This window comes from Paroedura picta, chromosome 4 (genome assembly GCF_049243985.1).
Source record: "Paroedura picta isolate Pp20150507F chromosome 4, Ppicta_v3.0, whole genome shotgun sequence".
Classification (NCBI taxonomy): Eukaryota; Metazoa; Chordata; class Lepidosauria; order Squamata; family Gekkonidae; genus Paroedura; species Paroedura picta.
Window position 1 is genome coordinate 40,910,088 of NC_135372.1, and position 23,679 is coordinate 40,933,766.

Genomic DNA, 23,679 nt, shown 5'->3' on the forward strand with positions numbered 1-23,679 from the left:
AATTCAGGCTTGATTTGATCTGGAATTCATTTATTTGTTTATTTGGCGGTCTATAGTATCCATAAAATTCTCCTCCAACATCACGCTTCAAATGAATCAACTTTTTTCCGGTCAGCTATCTTTACCGTCCAACTTTCACACCCATACGTAGTAATGGGAAATACTATGGTATGAATTATCTTGATCTTGGTCACCAGTGACACATCCCTACACTTGAGAATCTTTTCTAGCTCCTGCATGACTGCCCTTCGCAGTCTCAATTTCCTTCTGAGTTCTTGGTTGCAATCTCCCTTTTGGTTAATGATGGACCCAAGGAGTAGAAAATCTGGAACAATTTCCATTTCTTCATTGTCAACCTTAAAATTGTGTAATTCCTCATTAGTCGTTACTTTTGCTTTCTTCATGTTCAGCTGCAATCTTGTTTTGGCACTGTCTCCTTTCACCTCCATTAGGAGTCAATTCAAGTCTTCACTATTTTGTGCTGGCAATGTGGTGTCATCTGCATATCTCAAATGGTTAATGTTCCTTCCACTACTTTTCTCTCCACCTTGATTTAAATCTAATCCAGCCTGCATAGACAAAGCCTCTTAAAATTGTATAGTCCAGACTCTCTAGTTGGATGTGGGAGGTAATTTCTTGATACACTCCTATTGGACAGTGCCCATAACATCAAATAGCCCTCCTTAGATTTTCAGTGATTTTAATGGGTTATCTTAGTCTGCATGCATTCTTGTTATCTTTGGAGACTGATAGTTGCTTCCCGTTAAAAGGATTTATAAATACTCCTGCACTCAATTGGTCTAAAGCAGGGATCTCTCAAGCTTTTAGAGGCTGTGAGCACATTGGGAATTCTGACATAGGGTAGTGGGCACAACCCCAAAATGGCTACCACAGGGGACAGAGCCAACCCCAAAATATCTGGGAGTGAGCTTATACATAATTCTAACATTAACTCTTCAATATTTCAGACTGAAGCTTTGCTTAGAAGTACTTTTCAAATGAACATATTGTTTAAAAGTATTTTCTTGTTCACATACAATTTCCCTTCAGTCACACAGTAAAAACCCTGAGGTTGTGGTGATGGTGCTGCAAAACGAGTTGTGTTGGTTTTAAGCTAATAAAATCAGAGTCCAGTAGCACCTTTAAGGCCAACCAAGATTTAATTTCTGCATAGTGCATTGGATATGTGGATTGCCCGGATTCTTAATCCTCAGTCCTTTAGGTATAATGTGCAGGTGTTTGCATTTAGTAAGAAAGGATATCAGTCTGTACCTGTGCAAGTTTCTTTGTAAGGCTGATGGAGTTCCAGTCCAAGCGGCTAAATGTGGTGCCTTCCATAAGGATAGATTAAAATAGGTAGCCGCGTTGGTCTGAAGTAGCACTGGACTCTGATTTTATTGTGCTACTTCAGACTAACAAGGCTACCCATTTGAATCTATCCTTATGGAAGGCTTTAATCTACACAGCCAATCAGAATTCCAATGGACAGTTATCATCCCTGCTGGGCAAGAGCATCATTGGGGCCTGCACATATTCTAAAAACTGATGCCAAACATCAGGAAAGATGTCAGTGGAGGCTGCTGAGAACACCAGGTTCCTCTGACCATGAGCAGAGGATGGGAGGATTAAGGCAGCCAGATCCAGATTGGGAAACTCCTAGAAATTTGCTGATGCAGCCTGGGGAGGACAGGGGCGATATAATTTCATACAGCCCACCCTCAAAAACATCCATTTTCTCTAGGTGAACTGACCTCTGTAGTCTGAAGATGAGTTACAATTTCAGGGAGTACCCAGGTCCCACCTGGAGGCTGGCATCCCTAGCTGGAGACCCCTGGCCTATAGGCATGAAACCATAGGAAGTCACCTTAAGTGGAATTCACATGTGCTATGTGTTTCCACCCTTCTTTCCAGGAAGGCACTTCTAAATGCACCAATATCAGCTTTGTGACATGTGAAAAAACAACCAGTTTTAAATAAGCCCATTGCGGATTTCTAAGCTCATTAACATCCATGCGGATGGGTTGATTTATCACCACAGTTCAACCACCCTGAATTTTATAATGAACTTGTTATTTCAGACGTACAGTATGAGATCATAGTCTGGCCAGTTCTGAGGGGTGGTAGCACGGCAACGCTTAAAGATTAGCTCCTGGGGCCAAACTAACAGTGATGAGGTTCTTGTGGTTACCATGGGGACACCACTGCCATTTTAAAGTTATTGAAAAATGTTGTGAGATCCTGATCCTTATTAAGCTTGCTGTGCAATGGGCAGAGGAGCTCTGGTTTCTCCCTCCCCCTTGACTTTTCGTGTGTTGAAACTGTTGGGGTGTGCAGCCATTTTAGCATTTGAAAAAGTGCAGGGTGCTCACAGGCTCTCAGGCCCTCACAGAATTTTCAGATCACTTTAAAATGGCGGCAGTATCCCTGTGGTAAACATGATCGTGCCGTCACTTCTAGCTTGGCTCCTGAAGTATTTTTTTTGAATCCTAGAAGGCTTCCTTGTACCTTGCAGCATTAATCCAACACTTAATAATCACATCTTTTAATCCCAGACAATATAAAAAGATGCATGCTCCTGGGCTGGAGAAGGGGTGCACACAGCTGATAAATTCTCTTGTTTTTTAAAGGAAATTTGGTGATGAAGTGGTAGGCTAGTACTGCAGTGCAGAAGTAAGCCCTGATGTACGTGGCACATGGTTATTTCTCCGACAGTAAGTCTCCACCTTATCCTTTGTGTGCCTTTCTGGTAAGGCGTATCACTGGCAAGACAATACATACTGCTAGCTAAAACGTACTGTGACTTATCAAAAGCCATAGCTACAAAGTATATTAAGTAACAGCAGAAAACTGAGTATCCCTAGTGTGATGCATTCGTAGAACAGAAAAATATTTGCCAGAGCTGTGCTGGGATAATTGATCGGCTCTAAGTGGCAGAAAGGATGCTGATTATATGGTGTGGGAGATTTATATAAAAGTTCATATGGAAATTATAGCTGGTGGGTTTTATTTCCTGCTATAAATTATATTGTTTGGCAACTGAGATAAACGGCTTTTTCTTACAGAATACTGCTGTGGGTGGAGATCGGCAGATCTAGAATTCTCGGTTCCCATTAATTTTAATTAACTTGTTAGTCAGCTTTAAAAATATGAAAGCTGATTGCTGAATCTGGGATCTAAGGAGAACTCAGTTCTCTACTTTGCCAGTTTCTCACAGTGTAGCAATCCTGCCCAGTTTGAACCCCATGTTTTCTCATTTAATTGATCCACAACGAAGAAGAGCTTTTATGTTAGCGAGGTTAAATGTTCTACTTTCAGCACCGCTAACTGGGAGATATTGTAATATTCCTTATTTAAACAAAATCTGCCCCTGTGGGCAGAACGGTACAGAATCTGTTTTACATATTTTATTGCATTGCTTGTTTTATGAGGATGTCCGGGCAAAATTTTTATCTCCATTTTCAACCAGCTAGGTTTTCTGACCAGATTAAGGTAATGTTTTTAATAAACAGTCAAATGCTGCCTTGATTGAGGTAGCACTATTTTTACAATCTTCCATAAGGTTGTGAGCAGGAGTGGTTTAAGAATTTGTGGGGCCTGTAGCACCGGAGCCAGTTTAAGGTTTTGCAGGAACCCTATCTGAGTACAATTGCAGCAGGAGCGGCCAGACTAGGGGCAGAGGGATCCCCCCCAAGTAGAAAGGTCACTCAAAGTGTTCTTAAATATGGAAAAGGAGGGAGCCCAAATCCAGGGGAAGGGGGGGGGGCTTTGTGCAGTGCCCCTAGAAGTACAGGGCCTATAGCATGTGTTACTGTCCAACAGGGATAAACTGGCCCAGGCTGCAAGAACTTAAACCGCAAATCTAATACCCGTCTACCCTTAATCTCCATAAACTGCATATAATGGTTGTACTACTGGTATTCTCTCTCTATGCCAATAAAGTTGTTGTTGCTCCTGCCAGTTTTTAAATGGTGTCACCTTCCCTTTGGAATGCCTTTCCCTTTTCAGTAGGATTGCCACCTGCCCATATTCAGCAAGCATTTGCCCGCTAATCCACTTGCCTGCCTGCCCGCCCAGAAGCAATGAGACAATACAAGGACAATAAAATGGTCTGGCAACCATACCTTTGAGGCTCACTAGGTGTCTACCTTACTGACTTTTCAGTGCCACACCTGAATATTTCTTGTTGCCCAGCTGTTCAAGTGGGAGGGTTCCATCTTTTAACGCTATCTTTATGACCTGTTTCTAGGCTGATCCTAGGCTGATTGGAGACAGCAGAGGAGGGGTGGGGGGATACCAAGAGGCAAATCTCTGCTGAGAGAAGGTAGGGCTTCTGGAGCACAGTCACTTTAAGACAAGCCTTATAACTGGGAACCAGGAAGTCTTTGAACTGATGCCCTGGCCAATCCGGGAAGACTGCTTTAATATAGTGTTGGAGAGACAAGGCAGCAAGTTAATTTGCAAAGATCTGCACATTTACTGATGCTGATTTTTGAGATATTGAGGCTTATTTCCACTTCTGGATATTGCGGGAGAAAGGTAGGGTCACTCCAGATCAATCATACGTTGCAGAGGGAAAAATTAAATTGCCCAAAATCAAAATGGAAATAGAATTCAGTGTAGACGACAGGGATTTATTCAAGCTGGCAGTGGGTAAAAAGCCCCGTACAGACTACACCCTAGTCTGAGAACAGTTTTACTACTTTCTTTTTATGCTGCTGCTGATAGTTGTTTTCTATTGTTTTTATGATTCTGGATTGTTTTTAACTTTTTACTGTTTGTTTTAGTATTGATTGTTCTTATCTTCTGGTTTATATGAATTTATTTTATTATTTTTACCTTGTGAGCCACTTTTAGCAGGCCTCTGGGAAAACTGACATTTACATTTCCTAAATATGCACATTTGAACACTATTATGCAGAAGAGAATGTATTTTCTTTTGTATACAGGTTTTACATTAGCATGCAGAGGTGTCTACCTTACCAGCTTTTCAGTGCCACAACAGAATATTTCTTGTTACCCAGATGTTCAAGTGGGAGAATCCCATCTTTTAAAGCTATTTTAATGCTGCTGCTTCTAGTCTGAGAACTGTTTTACTACTTTCCCTTTATGTTGCTGCTGATAGTTGCTTTCTGTTGTTTCTATGATTCTGAATTGTTTTTAATGTTGGTTTCATTATTGATCATTCATATCTTCAAGATTAAATGATTTTATTATTTTTACCTCATAAACCACCTCTAGCAGGCCTCTGGGAAAACTGACATTTACAATTCCTTGAGCACTGTTATGCAGAAGAGAAAGGTGTTTTTTTTTTGTATACAGGTTTTACACCAACATTACAAAGCTGATTTTAAAGAAAAAGCCACTGTATGAGAGCCAAGCACGTAACTGCCTGAGACTTATACAGCTAACAGAAAACATCAGCCATTCATATATTGCTTAGGATGGAGGGCAAATAACATCCTGCATGAGAAATAAGCTTCTACTCACATTTGTGGGACAGGAGAACATCAAAAGAATCTGCCCATCTTGTTGTTTCTTCTGTTGATAACCTTCTGGGAGAAATAAAATGGCAGTCAGGAGCAATTATGGGGTGAGGGTGAAAAGAGGAAATAGGAAATAATGTTAAAATGTCCAGTGGCTGTTGACAGAAAGCCCAAATTCTGTGACTGTGCAAAATGAGCAATTCATGCTTCATTTGACACCATGTGTGTGTGTGTGTGTGTGTGTGGTGTTTGTAGAATTGCAGTATAGACTGCAGAAGCAGAATTGACTTAGGCAGAATTGACTTCTAAAAATGCCAAATGGTTGTCAAACTCCAGGTGGGGCTTGGAGACCTCTGAGAATTACAGCTCATCTCCAGACTACAGAGATCAGTTCCCCTGGAGAAAATTTCTTCTTTGGAGGGTGGACTCTGTGGCATTGTACTATGCTGAGGCCCTCAACCCCACCTTCCCTGGGCTCCAGCCTCAAAATCTTGCGATATCTCCAAACCAGGATTTGGCTGCCCTATTCAGGATGAAACTAAACATGTTCTTCAAAAAGAAAAGAAAATAATTTCAATTGGAGAGAAAGTGGTATGTTAGAATAACTAGTATGTTAGGGGAGAGTGAAATGATACAGGTGGCAGTAATCCAAAAGCCAACTATGCTCAGATTTATTACAGTTCCATTAACGCAAATGGGCAGGGATCATTTCTGCAGTACAGTCTTACCTCGTTTTAATGTCAAGCTGAAACCCCATTTTATGATTCAAGTTTGTCACAAACTGTTTGTGGCACTAGTTCTGCAATACGGTGTTTAAGCAAGGATCAAGCCTGCTTAATGAGTTCTCGATTTACTTCTGTGCCACCTCCTGTCACGCAGTTCACCAATAATAGAGCCTTTTTGCACATGCCCAGTAACGATACAAAAAAGGACTCACTTTGTAATGTGGGAAACGCTAGTAAGTTTCCATGTTGATTCCTGCCTCTTGTAGTTCCTTCCTCATGCCCAATTCAAGGTCCACTAAAGATCTGAAACAGCTGCTTGCCTCAATTTTCACCTATAAATTGGATTCACTTGGGTTCTCCCCCCCCCCCCCCAGCAATGTTACAAAACACTGGTACTGGCGATATATATATAATTAATCAGCACTAACACAATAAAAGTACATTTTTAAAAACAAAACTAGGAAACAAACTCCTGAGTGCTAACAACTATAAAACAGCAAATTTATAAATAAATAAAAGCCTGGGCAAAAAGCTTATGTTCTACAAACAGTGAGCATTTTCATGTTTGTTTTCTAAAATCGTTTTGTATTGCGATGTCCGTGCCCAGGAGAAACCCTAGCCTATAAATATTTAAAATAATTATAAGGACTGATAAAGATTTAAGAAAGCAACGTCTTTTGGAAATGTGATATAACAATTTTCTCAGGGGTCCTAACCTATACTCAGGACTGATTCTCCAGGTAAGCCATCCAAATGACGAACAGGGACACCACAATGAGAAGGGGGCTGAGCCACCACAGGGGTTCAGAGGACTCTCGGCCATTAGTGACATGTCCAAACTACTGTTGCCACAGGGGGGTCACTTGGACATGGCTGTTGGCTATGTGGGATCAGGAACGTGGGCCATACATTGCTCGTGGTTGATCAAATATCTCGAACCGGCCCTTCCCGTACTCCAAAGCATAAGAAGAGAGCATGGCAATCACCAGGAAAGAATAGGGAGGAACTCTAGAATGGAAGGAACCAGGCTGCTTCCCTACTTACTTCAAAACCCGGTTGGGTTTGTCCAGGAGGATAGCTGTGAAGTCGCTGCATGAATCTGATTTGTGAGACAGGCAGCCTAGGCGTGTCCTCATCCCTCTGTTTCTGCAGTCAGTCATGCAAGGTAGGGGAACAAATGGGAGAGAAGGAGAAGGGGTAACAAATTAACAGCATAGCATACCAACTTACAAAGAGTCCTGCTGGATCAGAAGAAGAAGAGTTGGTTCTTATATGCCACTTTCTCTCTACCCAAAGGAGTCTCAAAGCGGCTTACAGTCACCTTCCCTTTCCTCTCCCCTCAACAGACACCCTGTGAGGGAGGTGAGGCTGAGAGAGCCCTGATATTACTGAAGAGTTGGTTCTTATATGCCGCTTTCTCTCCCCGAAGGAGTCTCAAAGCAGCTTACATTCACCTTCACTTTCCTCCCCCCACAACAGACACCCTGTGAGGGAGGTGAGGCTGAGAGAGCCCTGATATTATTTATTTATTTTTATGCCTCCGCTCTTCCAGTGGACTCGTGGCAGTTTACACAAGATAAAAACAGTAAAAAATACAATAAAATCCCATAAAACACCCCTTATGAAAAATAGACAAAATAGACAAAACAGATGGTGACCTCTTACTCAGCCTTCTCTAGTACCCATCCCATCCCCGTTCAGCCAGAGGGCCAAGCCTTCTTCCACTGGGAGCAAGGAACCAGAACTAATAGGCATTGAGGGAAATCCTCCGATGGAAACACCGGGACTCCACCCTGGTCTCAACCATACACCTGGTGGAAGAGCTCCGTCTTACAGGCCCTTCAGAAAGTGGAAAACTACTGCTTGGTCAGCTTTATCAGTGCTGTGGCGAGCCCAAGGTCACCCAGCTGGTTGCATATGGGGGAGTGCAGAATCAAACTAACCTCACCAGATTAGAAGTCAGCACTCCTAACCACTCCACCACGTCTACACTAGATCAAGAGTCCTCCTCATCCTCATCCTCATCCAGCTTTCTCTTACCAAGATGCTTGCAAGGACACTACAGGTGGGGCATGAAAGCAGCTCCCATTTGTTGCCTCTAGTATCTACCACCCAGGGATGCCTCTGCACATGGGGGTTCTATTTAGCTAAAACAAAAAAGGTGCCCAATCAAAGCATACAGCTGACATAAACCAGTATAAAGAAATCATACAACGGTCATAAACAAACTGTAAAATGTGAAAAACTGAGCCATTACATGAACAACTAACAACAAGAAACTTCCTTGGAAAAGAAAGGCGTGCCAACCAAGATTACATACAAGCTGCAAAAGAAATTAACAATTAAATAACTAGCAACAGGGAATATTTTTGCAGTAAGAAGGCGTGGCAAACATGGCAACCAACAGGCAGAAAATTCTCTGTTGGTAGTTGTTTAATTGTTAATTTCTTTTACATCCTGCATGTAATCTTGATTGCCATCCCTTTCTTTTGCAAGGAGGTTTCTTGTTGTTAGTTGTTCATGTAATGGCTCACTATTTACATTTTGCTTATGATCGTTGTATGAATTCTTTATACTGATCTATGCTTTGACAGGACACCTTTGTTGTTTGGCTTTGTTTTGTCGTGAGGTTCCCTTTCTCCCTGGTTTTGTTTTTGGTTCTGTTTAGATACCATGGCTACTAGCTATTGATTTGCCCCATGAATCTGATTCTTTGTAAAAAGTCACGTCTGCCATAGCCATCGTGACGCTCCCTGGCTATGAAGGCCATAAATTAATAATCTGCCTAGTGCTTTTTCATCCTGCTCTTCCTCCGACAAAGTCAGGGCAGCTCATGGGTCTTCCTTCCTCATTTTATTCTCACAGCAGCCCTGCGATGTAACCTGGGCAGAGACAGAGATGCTTGAACCACCGTTGGTTTGGCTCGTGTCCTGTTTGTTGCTCATCATCAGGCAACCAATTTTTTGGCAGACAGTTGTGGTTGTTCAGTAGGTTGCTTTAGAACATGAGCTGGCTTTTTGTACCCCGCTTTTTATAAACTGAAGGAGTCTCAAAGTGGTTTACGATTGCCCATACTTTCTCTCTTACCCTGTGTGGGAGGTGGGGCTGAGAGAGCTCTGAAAGAACTGTGACTGACCCCAGGTCAGCCACCTGGCTGCATGTGGAGGAGTGAGGAATCAAACCTGGTTTTCCAGATTAGAGGTTGCTGCTTTTATCCACTGACTACACCAAGCTGTCTGCCCCCAAAATGTTCCCGCTGAAATATACAGCGCAGTGCCATCTGCTTTGCATGTTTGTGCAGTCTCATGTAGCCCATGCCCCTCTCTCATCATTGGTGCACTGCAGCCCCACTTGGCAGACAATAGTTAAATCTGTCAGAAATCAGTAAAAAATAAATGCTGGTGTTTTTTTTTAAGTCCATTCAGTGCTCATCTAGATGATCCATGGTGATATTAATGGTGATTTCACATATGAGACGTTTTGCAAAAACCAGACACAATTTTTTTCAGTGGGTGTTGGGATTGTCTAGTGTCAAGCTTAACTAAATAGACAAAATGGTTGGCTTGTGTCCAGGTTCCGTAGTTGAAGGCAGGATGTTTGACAACCAAGCATGTTAAATTTGTATGATCTGTAGAAAAAAAAAGAACTTGCTCTAGGTATCCCCTGTGCAAGCACCGGGTCATGTCTGACCCTTGGGATGACGCCCTCTAGCGTTTTCATGGCAGACTCAATACGGGGTGGTTTGCCAGTGCCTTCCCCAGTCATTACTGTTTACCCCCCAGCAAGCTGGGTACTCATTTTACCGACCTCGGAAGGATGGAAGGCTGAGTCGGCTGCTGGGATCGAACTCTCAGCCTCATGGGCAGAGCTTTCAGACTGCATGTCTGCTGCCTTACCACTCTGCGCCACAAGAGAACTTGCTCTAGCTCACCCAAAAATTTTAACCGCAGAATGGAAATTTGAACCTGGGTCTTCTAAATCCTAAGAGCCTCTTGTGGTGCAGAGTGGTAAGGCAGCCGTCTGAAAGCTTTGCCCATGAGGCTGGGAGTTCGATCCCAGCAGCCGGCCCAAGGTTGACTCAGCCTTCCATCCTTCCGAGGTTGGTAAAATGAGTACCCAGCTTGCTTGCTGGGGGGTAAACGGTAATGACTGGGGAAGGCACTGGCAAACCACCCCGTATTGAATCTGCCATGAAAACGCTGGAGGGCATCACCCCAAGGGTCAGACATGACTCGGTGCTTGCACAGGGGATACCTTTACCTTTACCTTCTAAATCCTAGTTTAATGACTATATCACACTGCATTATGTACTGTGTGAGGTATTTTTATTTCTCTGCCCTGTACCATACTACCAATTACTTTCAGAATTTGTTTCTTACATTTTATCCCCATTCCCAATTGCTGCTTCTATGTCCAACAGGAGAAAAATAGGGGGAGGGCGGGTTCATTGTCACACAATGTTACTCCCCATGAAAACCAGAAGTGACATTATTATGTCAGGGGTGACATTCCAGGAGTTGACTCTTAAGTTTAATGTAATGACATCACTTCCAGATTTCATGATATGCTAGAGAGGCCAGTCTCCAAATGGGACCTGGGGATCCCCTGGAATTCCAGTTCATCTGAGCACTACAGAGATAAGATTCTCCTCAGCATAATGGATCTTTGGCGGTTGGACTTTGTGGCATTGTACCCCCCCTGAGCCTCTTGTGTTGCAGAGTGGTAAGGCAGCGACATGCTGTCTGAAGCCCATGAGGCCCATGAGGCTGGGAGTTCGATCCCAGCAGGTGGCTCAAGGTTGACTCGGCCTTCCATCCTTCCGAGGTCGGTAAAATGAGTACCTAGCTTGCTGCTGGGGGGTAAACGGTAATGACTGGGGAAGGCACTGGCAAACCACCCCGTATTGAGTCTGCCATGAAAACGCTAGAGGGCGTCACCCCAAGGGTCAGACATGACCCGGTGCTTGCACAGGGGATACCTTTACCCCCCGAGTCCCCTCATGACCTCTAAGCAGGGTCGTTAGTGTTTCTATGTAGTGACTGAAGAGAAAAGTTTGAAACCAGAAGCTTATTCCATATTTTTCCATATTTAATTTATTTAAAGTAATTAAGCCAACCAATTGTCTTTTAAAAGGGTGTTTTAAAGGTGGCCTTGTGTTTTTTTAACATAACTGTTTTTATTCAGATATTTACACCCTGCTTTTTTCTCCAGTGAGAACCCACTTACAGTATCACCCTTCTATTCCCCATTTTCTCCTAACAACAGCCTTTTGAAGTAAACTAGGCTGATGGAGAGTGAGGAACCCAAGGTCGCTCCCATGGCAAACTGGGGGATTTGAACCTGGGTTCCCCTAGCACCTAGCTCAGCCTTTCTCAACTTCTTTACCATTGAGAAACCCCTGAAACATTCTTCAGGCTTCGATAAACCCCAGAAGTGGTACAACCGTGCAGAATATGGTTGGGAAGCAGAGCTGTGCACACTCCCGCCTAGGGCCCCTCCCCTTTTTGGAGCTGCCACCCCCTTGACTCCCAGGCCACATCTTTACTCCCAGACCCTTACACACACACACATACGAACACACACCTCTTTCTACTGCAAATTCAAAACACACTATATTGCCTACATTTCTTTTTTGGTTGTTGTGCAGTAAAAATCATTTGTAAAAACCACTTTGGGGGGTGGGGAAGAGGGGGGGGGGCAAGCAATGGAAAATCCCATGGCCAGGAGGAAGCAGGAGAAGGTTTTTCCAGCCTCCCAAAGATGGAGACCTTTGAGGAAGTAACCTGGGAAGGACAGCATCTGAGGAGGGGAAGGAGCTCAGCAGAAATATGATCCCACCTAGCCCACCTTCTGAAACTGTTGTTTTCTTCAGGAAGCTGAGCAGGGTTTACCCTGGTCAGCATTGGGATGGGAACCCACTAAGGAAATCCAGGGTAGCTACTATCTAGAGGCAGGCAATGGCAAGCCACCTTGGAATGTCTCTCCTAAGAAACTGCAGTCATAGCAGGAAGAGTCAGACTGCTGCCCCCTACTGCCCCCAAATTCCTCACCATGTTCCTGGATCCTTCCACTGCCTCCAGCCAGGGTATATCCTCCACTTTGGGAACCTCTGCTGTAGGCTTTGAACATTATGTCGTTTTTCTTTGAAAACATATGCCAGTCACCCAAAGCCATGTGCACTAACCCAGTGGTTTGTGATAGAATCTCATTTCTCTTATCAGATAAACGCGATTATTACATTATTATTATTACATAGATAAAATATTACATAAGTGGTTCAGAAAGTGGTTAGGCACAGTTTCCAAAGAAAGGCAAACGAGCCAACAAAAGTATATTTTGAAAGAAATATAATTCCTCTGTGGAAAGAAAGAAAAACCAAACTAAAAATTAAAGTGCGAAGGCCTGTTAAAAGTGCTAATTATGGTGATTAAGAGCTTACATGATGTATGAACAATGACCCATTTCACACATTTTGCAGAGGCTTCAAACGAAGTGTACACTTAGCAGACATTTGTAAGCATTTACGGCTCCCTTAAGTGTGTGCCGCTACAATAAATATTTCTGCTACTTTCACGGCGGGGCCATGAATCATGAGCTTATTAGAGCTCAGCTCCATTTCCACTTCAGCCACAAGGAGCACAAGGAAAAAAGGCTTGCTGAAAGGAGAGCCAAATGGAGTGCCTCAGGGATCTGTCCTGGGCCCTGGGTTGTTCAACATAATCATAAACAATTTGGATGAAGGAATAGAGCAGGTGCTTATTAAATTGGCAGACAACATTAAAGTGGGCGAGGTAGCAAACACAGCAGAAGACAGAATCAGGATATAGGATGATCTTGACAGGCTGGAAAACTGGGCTAAAATGAATAAGATGAATTTCAGTAGTGAAAAACGAAAAGTTCTACATTTAGGTGGGGAAAATCAAATTCATCATTATAGGATGGGCGTGACCATTCTTGGCAGTAGTATGCGCAAAAAGGATCTAGGGGTCTTAGTAAAGCAGACACTGAGCATGAGTCAGCAGTGTGACTCAGTGGCTAAAAAGGCAAATGGGATTTGAGGCTGTATCAAAAGGAGTATAGTGCTCAAATCACGTGAGGTGATGGTACCATTTTACTCCGCCCTGGTAAGACCATACTTGAAGTACTGTGTTCAGTTTTGGGGACCATAATTGAAGAAGGATGTAGACAAACAGAAGCATGTCCAAGGAGCGGGGCAAAAATGGTGAGGGGTTTGGAGATGAAGACGTATGAGGAAAGGTTGACAGAGTTTGGGCTGTTAGCCTGGAGAGAAGACAACTAAGAGGTGATATGGTAGCCATCTTCATATACTTGAAGGGCTGTCATATATTATAGAGGATGGAGCAGAGTTGTTTTCTGTTGCCCCAGAAGGTCAGACCAGGACCAATGGGATGAAATTATTTCAAAAGAATTTTTGGCTGAACATCCGGAAAAAGTTCCTGACAGTTAGAATGGTTCCTCAATGGAACAGACTTCCTTGGGAGGTGGTGAGTTCTCCTTCCTTGGAAGTTTTTAAGCAGAGGCTAGATACTCATCTGACAGAAATGCTGATTCTGTAAACCTAGGCAGATTGTAAGTGGGTGGACAGGAGAGACTGTGTCCATGCTTGGCTCTTGGGCCCCTTTCTTGCATGCCAAGGGAAATGCTCATCATCACTTTGGGTCAGGAGGTGAATTCCCTTCAGGGAATTCCCTTCAGGGAATTGGCCAGGGATTTTAGGGTTTTGCAGGGGGCATCATCTGGGCATGGAACTGGGGTCACCGTGGGTAGGCAGATCATTGTGAATTTTCTGCATTCTGCAAGGGGTTAGACTAGATGGCCATGGAGGTCCCTTACAACTCTATGATTCTGAAACCCCCCAAATAAGTGACTACAGCCACCACTCAGTGCTAGGGACACCAGCATCCATATGGCATCTGGGGATCTCTGTTGAGAAACCCCTGAAGCATTCCTCAGGCTTTGAGAAACCTCAGAAGTGATGTCAACAGGCCACATTTTCCTGTCACACTCCTAGACGTCACATGCCACCAGAAGTGCCATTACTCAGTGCCATTACATGGGATATGACATCACCAGGCCACTCCCATAGCACAAGAAGTGACTGAACAGAAATATATTCACATGATTTGTGAACAGAATATACCTGCACTCTGGGCTGGTTACCAGTGTGCTCTTCTTCACCAAAGAGAGCCTGCAGAAACAAGGCTGGGTCTGGCCTATGCTGCTGTGTCCCTCCCCCACACTCGATGCCAGAAACAGGGCAGGGGCAAGCCTATGATACTCTGTTCCCATCCACCCCGTCATAGTTAAATTAAAATGAGAGTACTTACCTCTCTGTACACCAGGGGTAATGAGCCTCAGCCAGCAGGGGCCTCTCCCCTTTCCATCCACCCCCAGCTCATCACTGATCATTTTGGGAGGGGGGGGGGCAGGTCAATGTGACCATATATGGTCATTGTTATTGTTGTTATGTGCGAAGTCGTGTCCGACCCATCGCGACCCCATGGACAATGATCCTCCAGGCCTTCCTGTCCTCTACCATTCCCCGGAGTCCATTTAAGTTTGCACCTACTGCTTCAGTGACTCCATCCAGCCACCTCATTCTCTGTCGTTCCCTTCTTCTTTTGCCCTCGATCGCTCCCAGCATTAGGCTCTTCTCCAGGGAGTCCTTCCTTCTCATGAGGTGGCCAAAGTATTTGAGTTTCATCTTCAGGATCTGGCCTTCTAAAGAGCAGTCAGGGTTGATCTCCTCTAGGACTGACCGGTTTGTTCGCCTTGCAGTCCAAGGGAGTCTTCTTCAAGAGTCTTCTTCAGCACCAGAGTTGAAAAGCCTCAATTCTTTGACGCTCGGCCTTCCTTATGGTCCAACTTTCGCAGCCATACATTGCAACTGGGAATACCATAGCCTTGACTAAACGCACTTTTGTTGGCAGGGTGATGTCTCTGCTTTTTAGGATGCTGTTTAGATTTGCCATAGCTTTCCTCCCCAGGAGCAAGCGTCTTTTAATTTCTTTGCTGCAGTCCCCATCTGCAGTGATCTTGGAGCCCAGGAAAATAAAATCTGTCACTATCTCCATTTCTTCCCCATCTATTTGCCAGGAATATATGGTCATATCACCTGATAATTTTTTTTTAAATGAGAATATATTAATAATTAACTCCCACCCAATCAGTGAAACTCTTCCGGGACCGGCAAGAAACCCCAGGGTGTCACAAAATCCTGGCTAAGAAAGCCTGGGGTAGTCTGTCTCCTTGGTAAGATGGCGCCTGAAGATTTACGGAAGAAAGTCCAAGCCATGGAAACTGGCATAATGCCATTTACGGTGCAGTCACATTTCAGATACCAAATATACTATGTCTGGAAGTGGTGAGATGAAGCTCAACAGGGTTAAGCGGAACTAGTTTATTGTCCGAGAACACAACTCCAAGAACAGAACATTCCCTCCATTTCATCCACTCTCCAAAACTGCAGCTGCTGAGAAGGTCCAAGCAACCCCAACTAAAAGGTACAATGTCCTCTGAACAGACATAACAGATATCACAAGAGAAGGCAAAAGGTAAGTAGACCACTGGCTAGTTTCTTGTCAACCACCTAATACTTAGGGTTGCTAATATCCAGGTGCAGGCTGGAGATCTTCCAGCATCACAATCACTTATTAGTTATTAATTTAAAACATTAATTCCACTTAATGTATTTATAAGTGATGATACATTATTAGAGTTCAATATTTCAAGTGTGGCAAAGTTTTACTGAACATCCAAATATGCTGATCGTTAACTATCCAAATATGCTGATAGTTCAATCTACTGTAACTGTACGAGAGTGTTTGTTCAAATAATATATTCCCATTTACTACAAAATTTGTTTTCTACCTTCACCCCTAACTCCACAAAATTAAGATACACACATTCTGTGGTAGCATAAGATGCAGCAGTCTGCAATTCTTTCTAAAGTTTTGAGTATGGTTGAAAATTTTTCTATAGAAAATGAAGACTTGATATTTTTTAATTCCATAAAAAGGACAAATAGTATAATTTTGCACACTGTTATAAATGATCATAGAATCATAGAATCATAGAGTTGGAAGGGTCCATACAGGCCATCTAGTCCAACCCCCTGCTCAACGCAGGATCAGGCCAAAGCATCCTTAAAGCATTCAAGAAAAGTGTGTATCCAACCTCTGCTTGAAGACTGTCAGTGAGGAGGAGCTCACCACCTCCTTAGGCAGCCTATTCCACCGCTGAACTACTCTGTGAAATTTTTTTCCCTGATACCCATATCGTTGTACTTGTAGTTTAAACCCATTACTGTGTGTCCTTTCCTCTGATGCATTTCATATTGTTAAATCAGTAAACTGTTTAATGGGAAAGTATTAAATATGTTTCCATTCCTCCCCTCCCCCTAATTCATTTTACTTTAAAAAAAAATCTTGCATACATCCCCTCTCCCCAGTTTCTCCCCCATGGTTCCAAAATTTCCAGAAGTGTTACATTTCTCTGTTTCACAAGCTAATTCACATAAGAACACAGAAGAACAGGCCATGGCAGACACCCAGCTAAAGCAGGGTAATAACTAGAAGGTGGCAGCCAGAAAATCACAGGGGGTCTTCTTCAATTGAAAAAGCATTCCAGACCTTGTCCTACAAACCGATGATGGGCTTCACACTGCAGGGGAAGAATGACAGGGAAGGGGGAGGGGAACTACATAGCTTTCGTGAAATCTAGCCCCCCCCCCCAAGTCATTCTTTGTGAAACGTGCAGTCCATTTCCAACACAGATTCCCCAGTATTTCCTAAAACACACTTTTAAAAACCACTGTAACCATACCATAGGGTTCCCTAGGTCCAAAATCGCAGCACACTCTTGGGGCCATTCTGCACAAGGACCAATGTTGCCAAATGTTCACAGAATGCAGAAACGCTATATTAAATAGAATTTCGTCATTCCGCATACCTTTATTTTTAGTGGAATATAGAAGTCCCAGTAGCGTTTCATTCATTCCCCACAGGTTTCCGGTCTTGCTAGAATCACAACAAAGGAAGCGATTTTTTTCTGTGCTTCTTCCTGCCCCTGGCCATCAATCAAACGGAACAGCCAATGGGCTGTTGTGTTCATGCTCCCAAAAAACCCCTTTCCCTTTAAGAACTGTTTTTTTTTTTAAACCAAACACACCCATTGCAACGAATATGCGTTCAATTGTTGAATTGGAAATACCTTTTTGCTGGCGTAGGAGCTGGCAACTAATCGTTTACACGCTCCTCAAAAAACCCCCCACAGGCGCGATTTGTGGCCGAAATTATGGGCAGTGCCGAACAGGGGGCTGTGTTGTGCTTGGGAATTTAGGGAGCTTTGTTTTTACTTTAAATCACTTCTGTGGAGGGACTTTAGCCAGAGAAGCCTCGCTCTTTCATTCCTTTCACAGGTATAAGGGGGAAAAAAATAGCGATTGCTTCTCCGGAAGTTTGGGGCAAGAGCAGGGGAGGGACTTTCTTTCTACCGCTACATTGAGAACGCACATGTCTTTCGCTGGTTTGTTGCAGCTTGTGCGCAGAAGTGTAGCTGTTTTTTCAGGGGGAATCCACTTTTCCCAATTCCCCAAAAAGCGCTACAACAAAGCACTTTTTGCGGGAGTGTTGCAGGAGTGTTGCAGATTGTCTGCGACATCATGCGGAACCTTGAATTTGTAGCGTTTACCAAAGGTAAGACTTCTGCTATATTTTAGTCGTGCGGAATGGCCCTTGATTCTCCTCCTAAGACTTTCCTCTGTTAACTTTACCATGCAACAGCCAGCAAGAGCTTTTCATCACTGCACAGTTAAATATAAAGTGACATTTCTCAATGCCATATGGGAAGACGCTGCCGAAAGCTTTGGCACTGCCTCTGAGATAATTTGCACAGTGCCCACTTCTCCCTTCTGTTATAATCACTCTTGGATGGCTTCTATTTATTGAACATTTTAAATGTAATTTTAGAGCAAATCTAAATGTTAGGTGATTGAGATGATTCTCTTCCTGGCACCGTGCAGCCTCCCTCATAACATTTAGGACTAGAGAACCTTTAGTGTGGCTGGCAGCATTCGTTGGAAGGAAATGAAGTACCTTTGTTGTTTAAGATGTGCACAACAAATTCTTAGAACAGGTAGGAACAGGGAAGCCAAATGAGTAATCCATATGCCCTTGTCTCCTTCCTTATCTGAGGATTTAGAAAATAGCAACTGAATTCATTTTTCTACGAAGGCACATGTTGTCTGGGGGACGGGAGCTGTTAACCAATTAAAGAATCTTTGGGTAGACTAATCATCTGCCTTTTTAACCACTTAACTTTCAATAAATAGGAATGACTTACCAGTGTGTTAACACGGCTGCCCTTTGAGAAGGACCCACTGTGACAGGGAAAGAACTTGATCAAATAGAAGGAACCAGAGAAGTAGTACTAGATATAATTGACAGGATGCTCATAGGAAACGGGTCTGGATGGTAGAAATCCAAGGGTTCTTAAGGAATTCAAATGGGATATCTGCTCATGACAAATATGCAGGTTATCTATAAAACTGACCTCTCTTCCAGGGAACTAGAAGGTGCCTAATGTAACACCAAGAGGCAAATCTCTTCTGAGAGAAGTTAGGGCTTCTGGAGCCTCTGCTGAGAGAAGTTAGGGCTTCCCCTTTAAGGGAAGCCATACAACATGGGAATAAGGAAGCCTTTGAACTGACACCCTTGCCAATCAGGGCTTTCTACAGCATTGCAGCTATTTAGTTCGGGACAAGCAGAGAGCTGCACCTTTAGTCATGCTGATTTTTCAAATATTGAGGGTTATATCCACTCCAGTATATCGCGGGGAAAAGGTAGGCTCACTCCGGATCAATCATACTTGTTGCAGAGGGAAAATTTAAATCGGCCAAAGTCAAAATGGAAATCGCATTTAGTGTAGACGGCAAGGATTGAATTGGCCTGGGATTGGAATAAAAGCTCCGAGCAGATTCAGCCCTGTTCTGGGTAGAAACTTTTACTGAAGACAGAATTATTACGCAGCATAGAGAAACAAACCTGACTATGGAAGAATCAATATGGCTTCCCTAAAGGGCTTTTCCCTCACCAACATTTTAGATCTGTTTGAGGATTAACAAAGACATGAACAAATCTGATCTGGTAAATGTACACTTTGACATCCAAAACGCTTTTTGATAAAGTCCTTTACAGAAAGCTCCCTAATAGTCATGGGATAAAAATAAGGGTCTTGGAAATGGTTACATTACTGGAAATAGAGATTAAGAGTTCTGTCTTAGACAGTTCTCTCAAAAGAGGGATGTTAGCAGTGGGGTTTCACAGCAATTGGTGCTATTTAATTTGTTCATCAATGCTGTGGAACGAAGGATGGCAGTCCCCAGGTGGGGCTTGGGGATCCCCCAGACTTGCAGTTAATCGCCTGACTAAAGAGATCAGTTCCCCTGGAGAAAATGGCTGCTTTGGAGGGTAGACTCCATAGCATTATACAGCACTGAGGTTCCTCCCCACTCCAAAGCGTGCTCACTCCTGGCTCCACCCCCAAAGACTCCAGGTATTTCCCAACCCAGAGCTGGCAACTTAGGTGGAATAAGTTGAGCAACAGCCAGGTTAGTGGAGGAGGTCTACTTATTCAGGATGGTAAAAGCAGGCTGCAAGGAATCCCAAAAGGATCTCTCCAAACTGGGTAAGGATCACATGGGAGTCTGTATAAAGGTCCGATGTATGTCCAAAACAATACACGTTGGGTTGAAAAATCCAAACGGTAACTGTACATGAATGTCATTGGAGCTACCAGTGACTGATGAGGAAAGATATCTCAGGGCTATGGTGGATTGTTTGATGGAGATGGCAACTCAATGACCCTCTGCAGATGTTAGACTGATATTCTGCTAGTGCAGTGGTCAACAGCTGTATGTTTGTGGAGTACAGCAGTGGTCTGCAACCTTTCTTAGGCTGCGGACTGGTGGGGGGGAAGGCGAACCGGCTGCCGCGCATGTGCAGCAGGTCTGCGCATGCGCGTTTGCGCCATGCGTGGTCGTAAATGCGCATGTGCGGACCTGCTGTGCATGTGTGTTTACAGCTGCACATGGCGTAAACGTGCATGCGTGGACCTGCTGCACATGTGCGTTTGCGCTGGCGCCCGCGCTTCCCGCTCACCCCCTCCTGCAAAAAGAAGCTTGTGGCTTGGGAAGTTTCTCACTGCGGGGGGAGCAGGGAGAGGGAGCCGCGGCCCGGTGCCAGGGCCTTCGCGGCCTGGCACCGGGCTGCAGCCCGGTGGTTGGGGACCACCGGAGTACAGTACATGTAATCATTGTCTCAAGTTAAATGAGCAATGTAATTGTGCTTATAGGGTGCATCGGGTCCATAGGGTGTATGGACTGTGCACATCCAGTATGTGCAGTGGATGGGCCCCCACATCGAGGAATGGAACACTCTTATACTACCTGCAGAGGAGACTGTATGGCAACCATGAAAAATGCTTTCATTGCATGTTAGCCATATTACACCTCCTGGATTGTCTTTCCCACACAAGACCAACCAGCTGCAATTGACTGCTATGCTGCATCACAACACTGTATCCAACAAAGTGCTGCCACAGCCTTGAATGGCTTTGAAAGGGTCCTAGACAAAGTCATAGATGGGCTGACCAATGATTGTTAGCCCCAATGACTAGAGCCAGCTTGGCGTAGTGGTAAGGAGTGGCGGTTTCTAATCTGGAGAGCAGGGTTTTATTCCCCGCTCCGCCTCCATATGCAGCCAACTGGGTGACCTTGGGCTTGTCACAGTCTTCATAGTGCTTTTCTTGCCGAGCCATAATATCAGGGCTCTCTCAGTCTCACCTGCCTCACAGGGTGACTGATGAAGGGAGAAGAAAGGGAAGGTGATTGTAAGCTGCTCTGACACGCCTTCCGACAGGGAAAAGCAGGATATAAAAACCAATTCTTATTCTTCGTCTAAATGGAATTTCTTTGTTTAGCTGCATGTAATTAATGAACAGCAATTTAGGGAAGACCTTTGTGTTCTGCTTGTAGGCCTTCCAGGGGTATTCGCAAGTTGGCTACTATGTGAAACCAACTGCTGGACTCGATAGACTACTGATATGAACTAGAGCAGGTGCTTTTATGTAAGCAAAAGATGTCTTCATTTTCACTCCTTAATATTCTAGCACACTACGACTAAAATAACTTTAATGAAGTAAGCAAGCATTTCTTGAACTGGACCCATGAAAGGCAGCTGTCACCAGTTTAGACTGGCTTCCCAAATGATCATCTTCCACAGCTTCAACGGGTTAATCTACCGATTAAACTGTATATTTCCCACATATACATATCACAAGTTTCTCCTCTTTCCTGACATGCAGCATCTTGCAAAAGGCTACAAATGTCTGCAGGACTTCAAGGTTCAGTAAGCAGCCACAGAGCCGTGAAATTCGGTTCACAAACAGAGCAGATTCTATCTGGCCACCCAGATAGGAATGCCACTACATGGAAAGTCAGCCATAGCACTGTACCCCTTTGTTATGGGAAAGAAGCAAGTACACTTATCAGGGAAACAGTGGCTTTGTCTGTTAAATGGGTACAGGGGGTGGGGGGTGCACTCTTTGTTGGCAATACCCACATGTGTCCACATATAGGCAAAGTTCAAGATTCTGCCTACTGATTCTGCCTACTAAATAGGAAATCCAGTGCTCCTGTTAAAGACAACCATTGGATTCTCTATAAAATCAGAGTCCAGTAGCACCTTTAAGACCAACAAATATTTATTCAAGGCATGAGCTTTCGAATGCAAGCACTCTTAGTCTGAGGAAGAATGCTTGCACTCGAAAGCTGACGCCTTTAATAAATCTTTGTTGGTCTGAAAGGTGCTGCTGGACTCTGATTTTATTGTGCTACTTCAGACCAACATGGCTACCCATTTGAATCTATCTTATTGGATTGTCTAGCACACTGGTCTCCAACCCCCGGTCCGGGGACCGGGACCAGTCTGTGGATCAGTCTATACTGGCTCCTCCTCGTCCTCCTCCCCGTCTGCTGCCTTGGGGGCTGCCCTGCCACTTTGGCACTGGCTCACCTTTGGTGCTCTCCAGTGACCACCATGGCTGGGGCTCCCCCTTGGCATGGCACTGCGCAGCTGCTGCTGGCAGCACCCCCCAGCGGGCGGCGGGAAGTCAGGGGTGCTGGCAGGAAAAGGAGCACAGGCTCAGGCAGCGGTGATGTCCCTCGGCAAAAGACTACCCCCCCCACTGGGCCTCAGTAAAATTGTCGACCGGTCCCCAGTGATAAAAAGGTTGGGGACCACTGCTCTACCTCACATTTATTCAAAACCATGGACTGAATCTCAGCTCATGATGATTCTGCATAAGGTGCTCTTACTGTTGCAACTGCCAGGTGGTGCCTGGAGGATCCCTTTTCCCCTGGAATTACAGCTGATCTTCAGACTACTTCCTCTGGGGGAAACAGACGCTTTGGAGGGTGGACTCTACGGTGTACCCCACTGAGGTTCCTCCCACCCTCAATCCCTGTCCCCAAGTTCTAACCCCACATTTCCAGAAGCTGGCAACCCTAGACACCCAAATGGCCTGCCTTGCTTACAAGGTCTGTTCTGGCAAGCATCAGTGAGAAACTTACAGGTCACTCAGTTCAGGTATATGACATGCATCTTCGCTGGCTAAGCTCCTGTCGAGTCTGTCAAAAGACTGCAGAAGAAAATGACAGTACGCACCAGGCAGGGAGACTGCAGCAAAAACAGAGCATGTGCATGAGGATCTCGCTGTGGGAGGGAAGGAGCCAGTGGCATCCAAAAATGGGATGTAGAAGCCAATGATGTGAGAAATGGGAAGGTAAAGGAAGGAGGCAGGGGAGAGGCAAAACATGACAATGAGCTTGGCAAATGGACCCCATTCAGAAGCATAATCAGGAAATAAGGTTGGATCGGCACTTTCAACAGAACAGGAGGATAAAAAAGAGGGGGAATTAACCATGCATGTAAGCTCTGACTCACAAAAAAACTCATACTGAAATAAGCCATGTTTAAGGTGAACAGTGGATTTCTGTTTCATTTTGTATGATTCTTGCAAGCTGAAAATTAAATAAATCAGTCCTGGAGTGTTGTGATGATGGGTGGAACTTCTCTACCTATTGGGCTAGCTCTCTGGTTGCAGGAATGGTCGACACTCAAGAGACAGGTTAGTTTTTAGCAGTTACCTCTGCGGCATTGGTGAATTTGCCAGGCAGGCATCCCAGTTAGTTAATTCTGTCATGGACTGGCAAGTGAGGAAGACCCAAGCAGTTTCCAGGAGTCAAGACTTAAGGGAAGCATAATAATGCTGTTTGCTGTTTTAAAATTTAATCAACGAACCCTTTGCACAAGGCGAGCACCTGTCCTTGGCTCAGAGACCTTCCTTGCTTGTTGGAAGAAACTGGTTTCCTGGAGTGGTCCGTAGGAGAA

General features: G+C 44.3%; 1 protein-coding gene across 6 annotated transcripts in view; it reads right to left on the minus strand.

Annotated features, from left to right (window-relative positions):
• Nucleotides 1–23,679, minus strand: part of RGS8 (regulator of G protein signaling 8) — a 63,694-nt gene that overhangs the window by 15,083 nt on the left and 24,932 nt on the right. For 3 of the 6 annotated variants that reach the window (XM_077332594.1, XM_077332596.1, XM_077332599.1), the window contains 2 exons: nt 7,253–7,354; nt 5,488–5,552 (listed from right to left, as the gene is read on the minus strand). In XM_077332594.1, coding sequence (XP_077188709.1) covers nt 5,488–5,552; nt 7,253–7,354 — 167 coding nt within the window. Of the gene's footprint in view, nt 1–5,487; nt 5,553–7,252; nt 7,383–23,679 lie in introns of all 6 variants that reach the window. The other 3 variants (XM_077332595.1, XM_077332597.1, XM_077332598.1) reach the window with 3 other exon arrangements.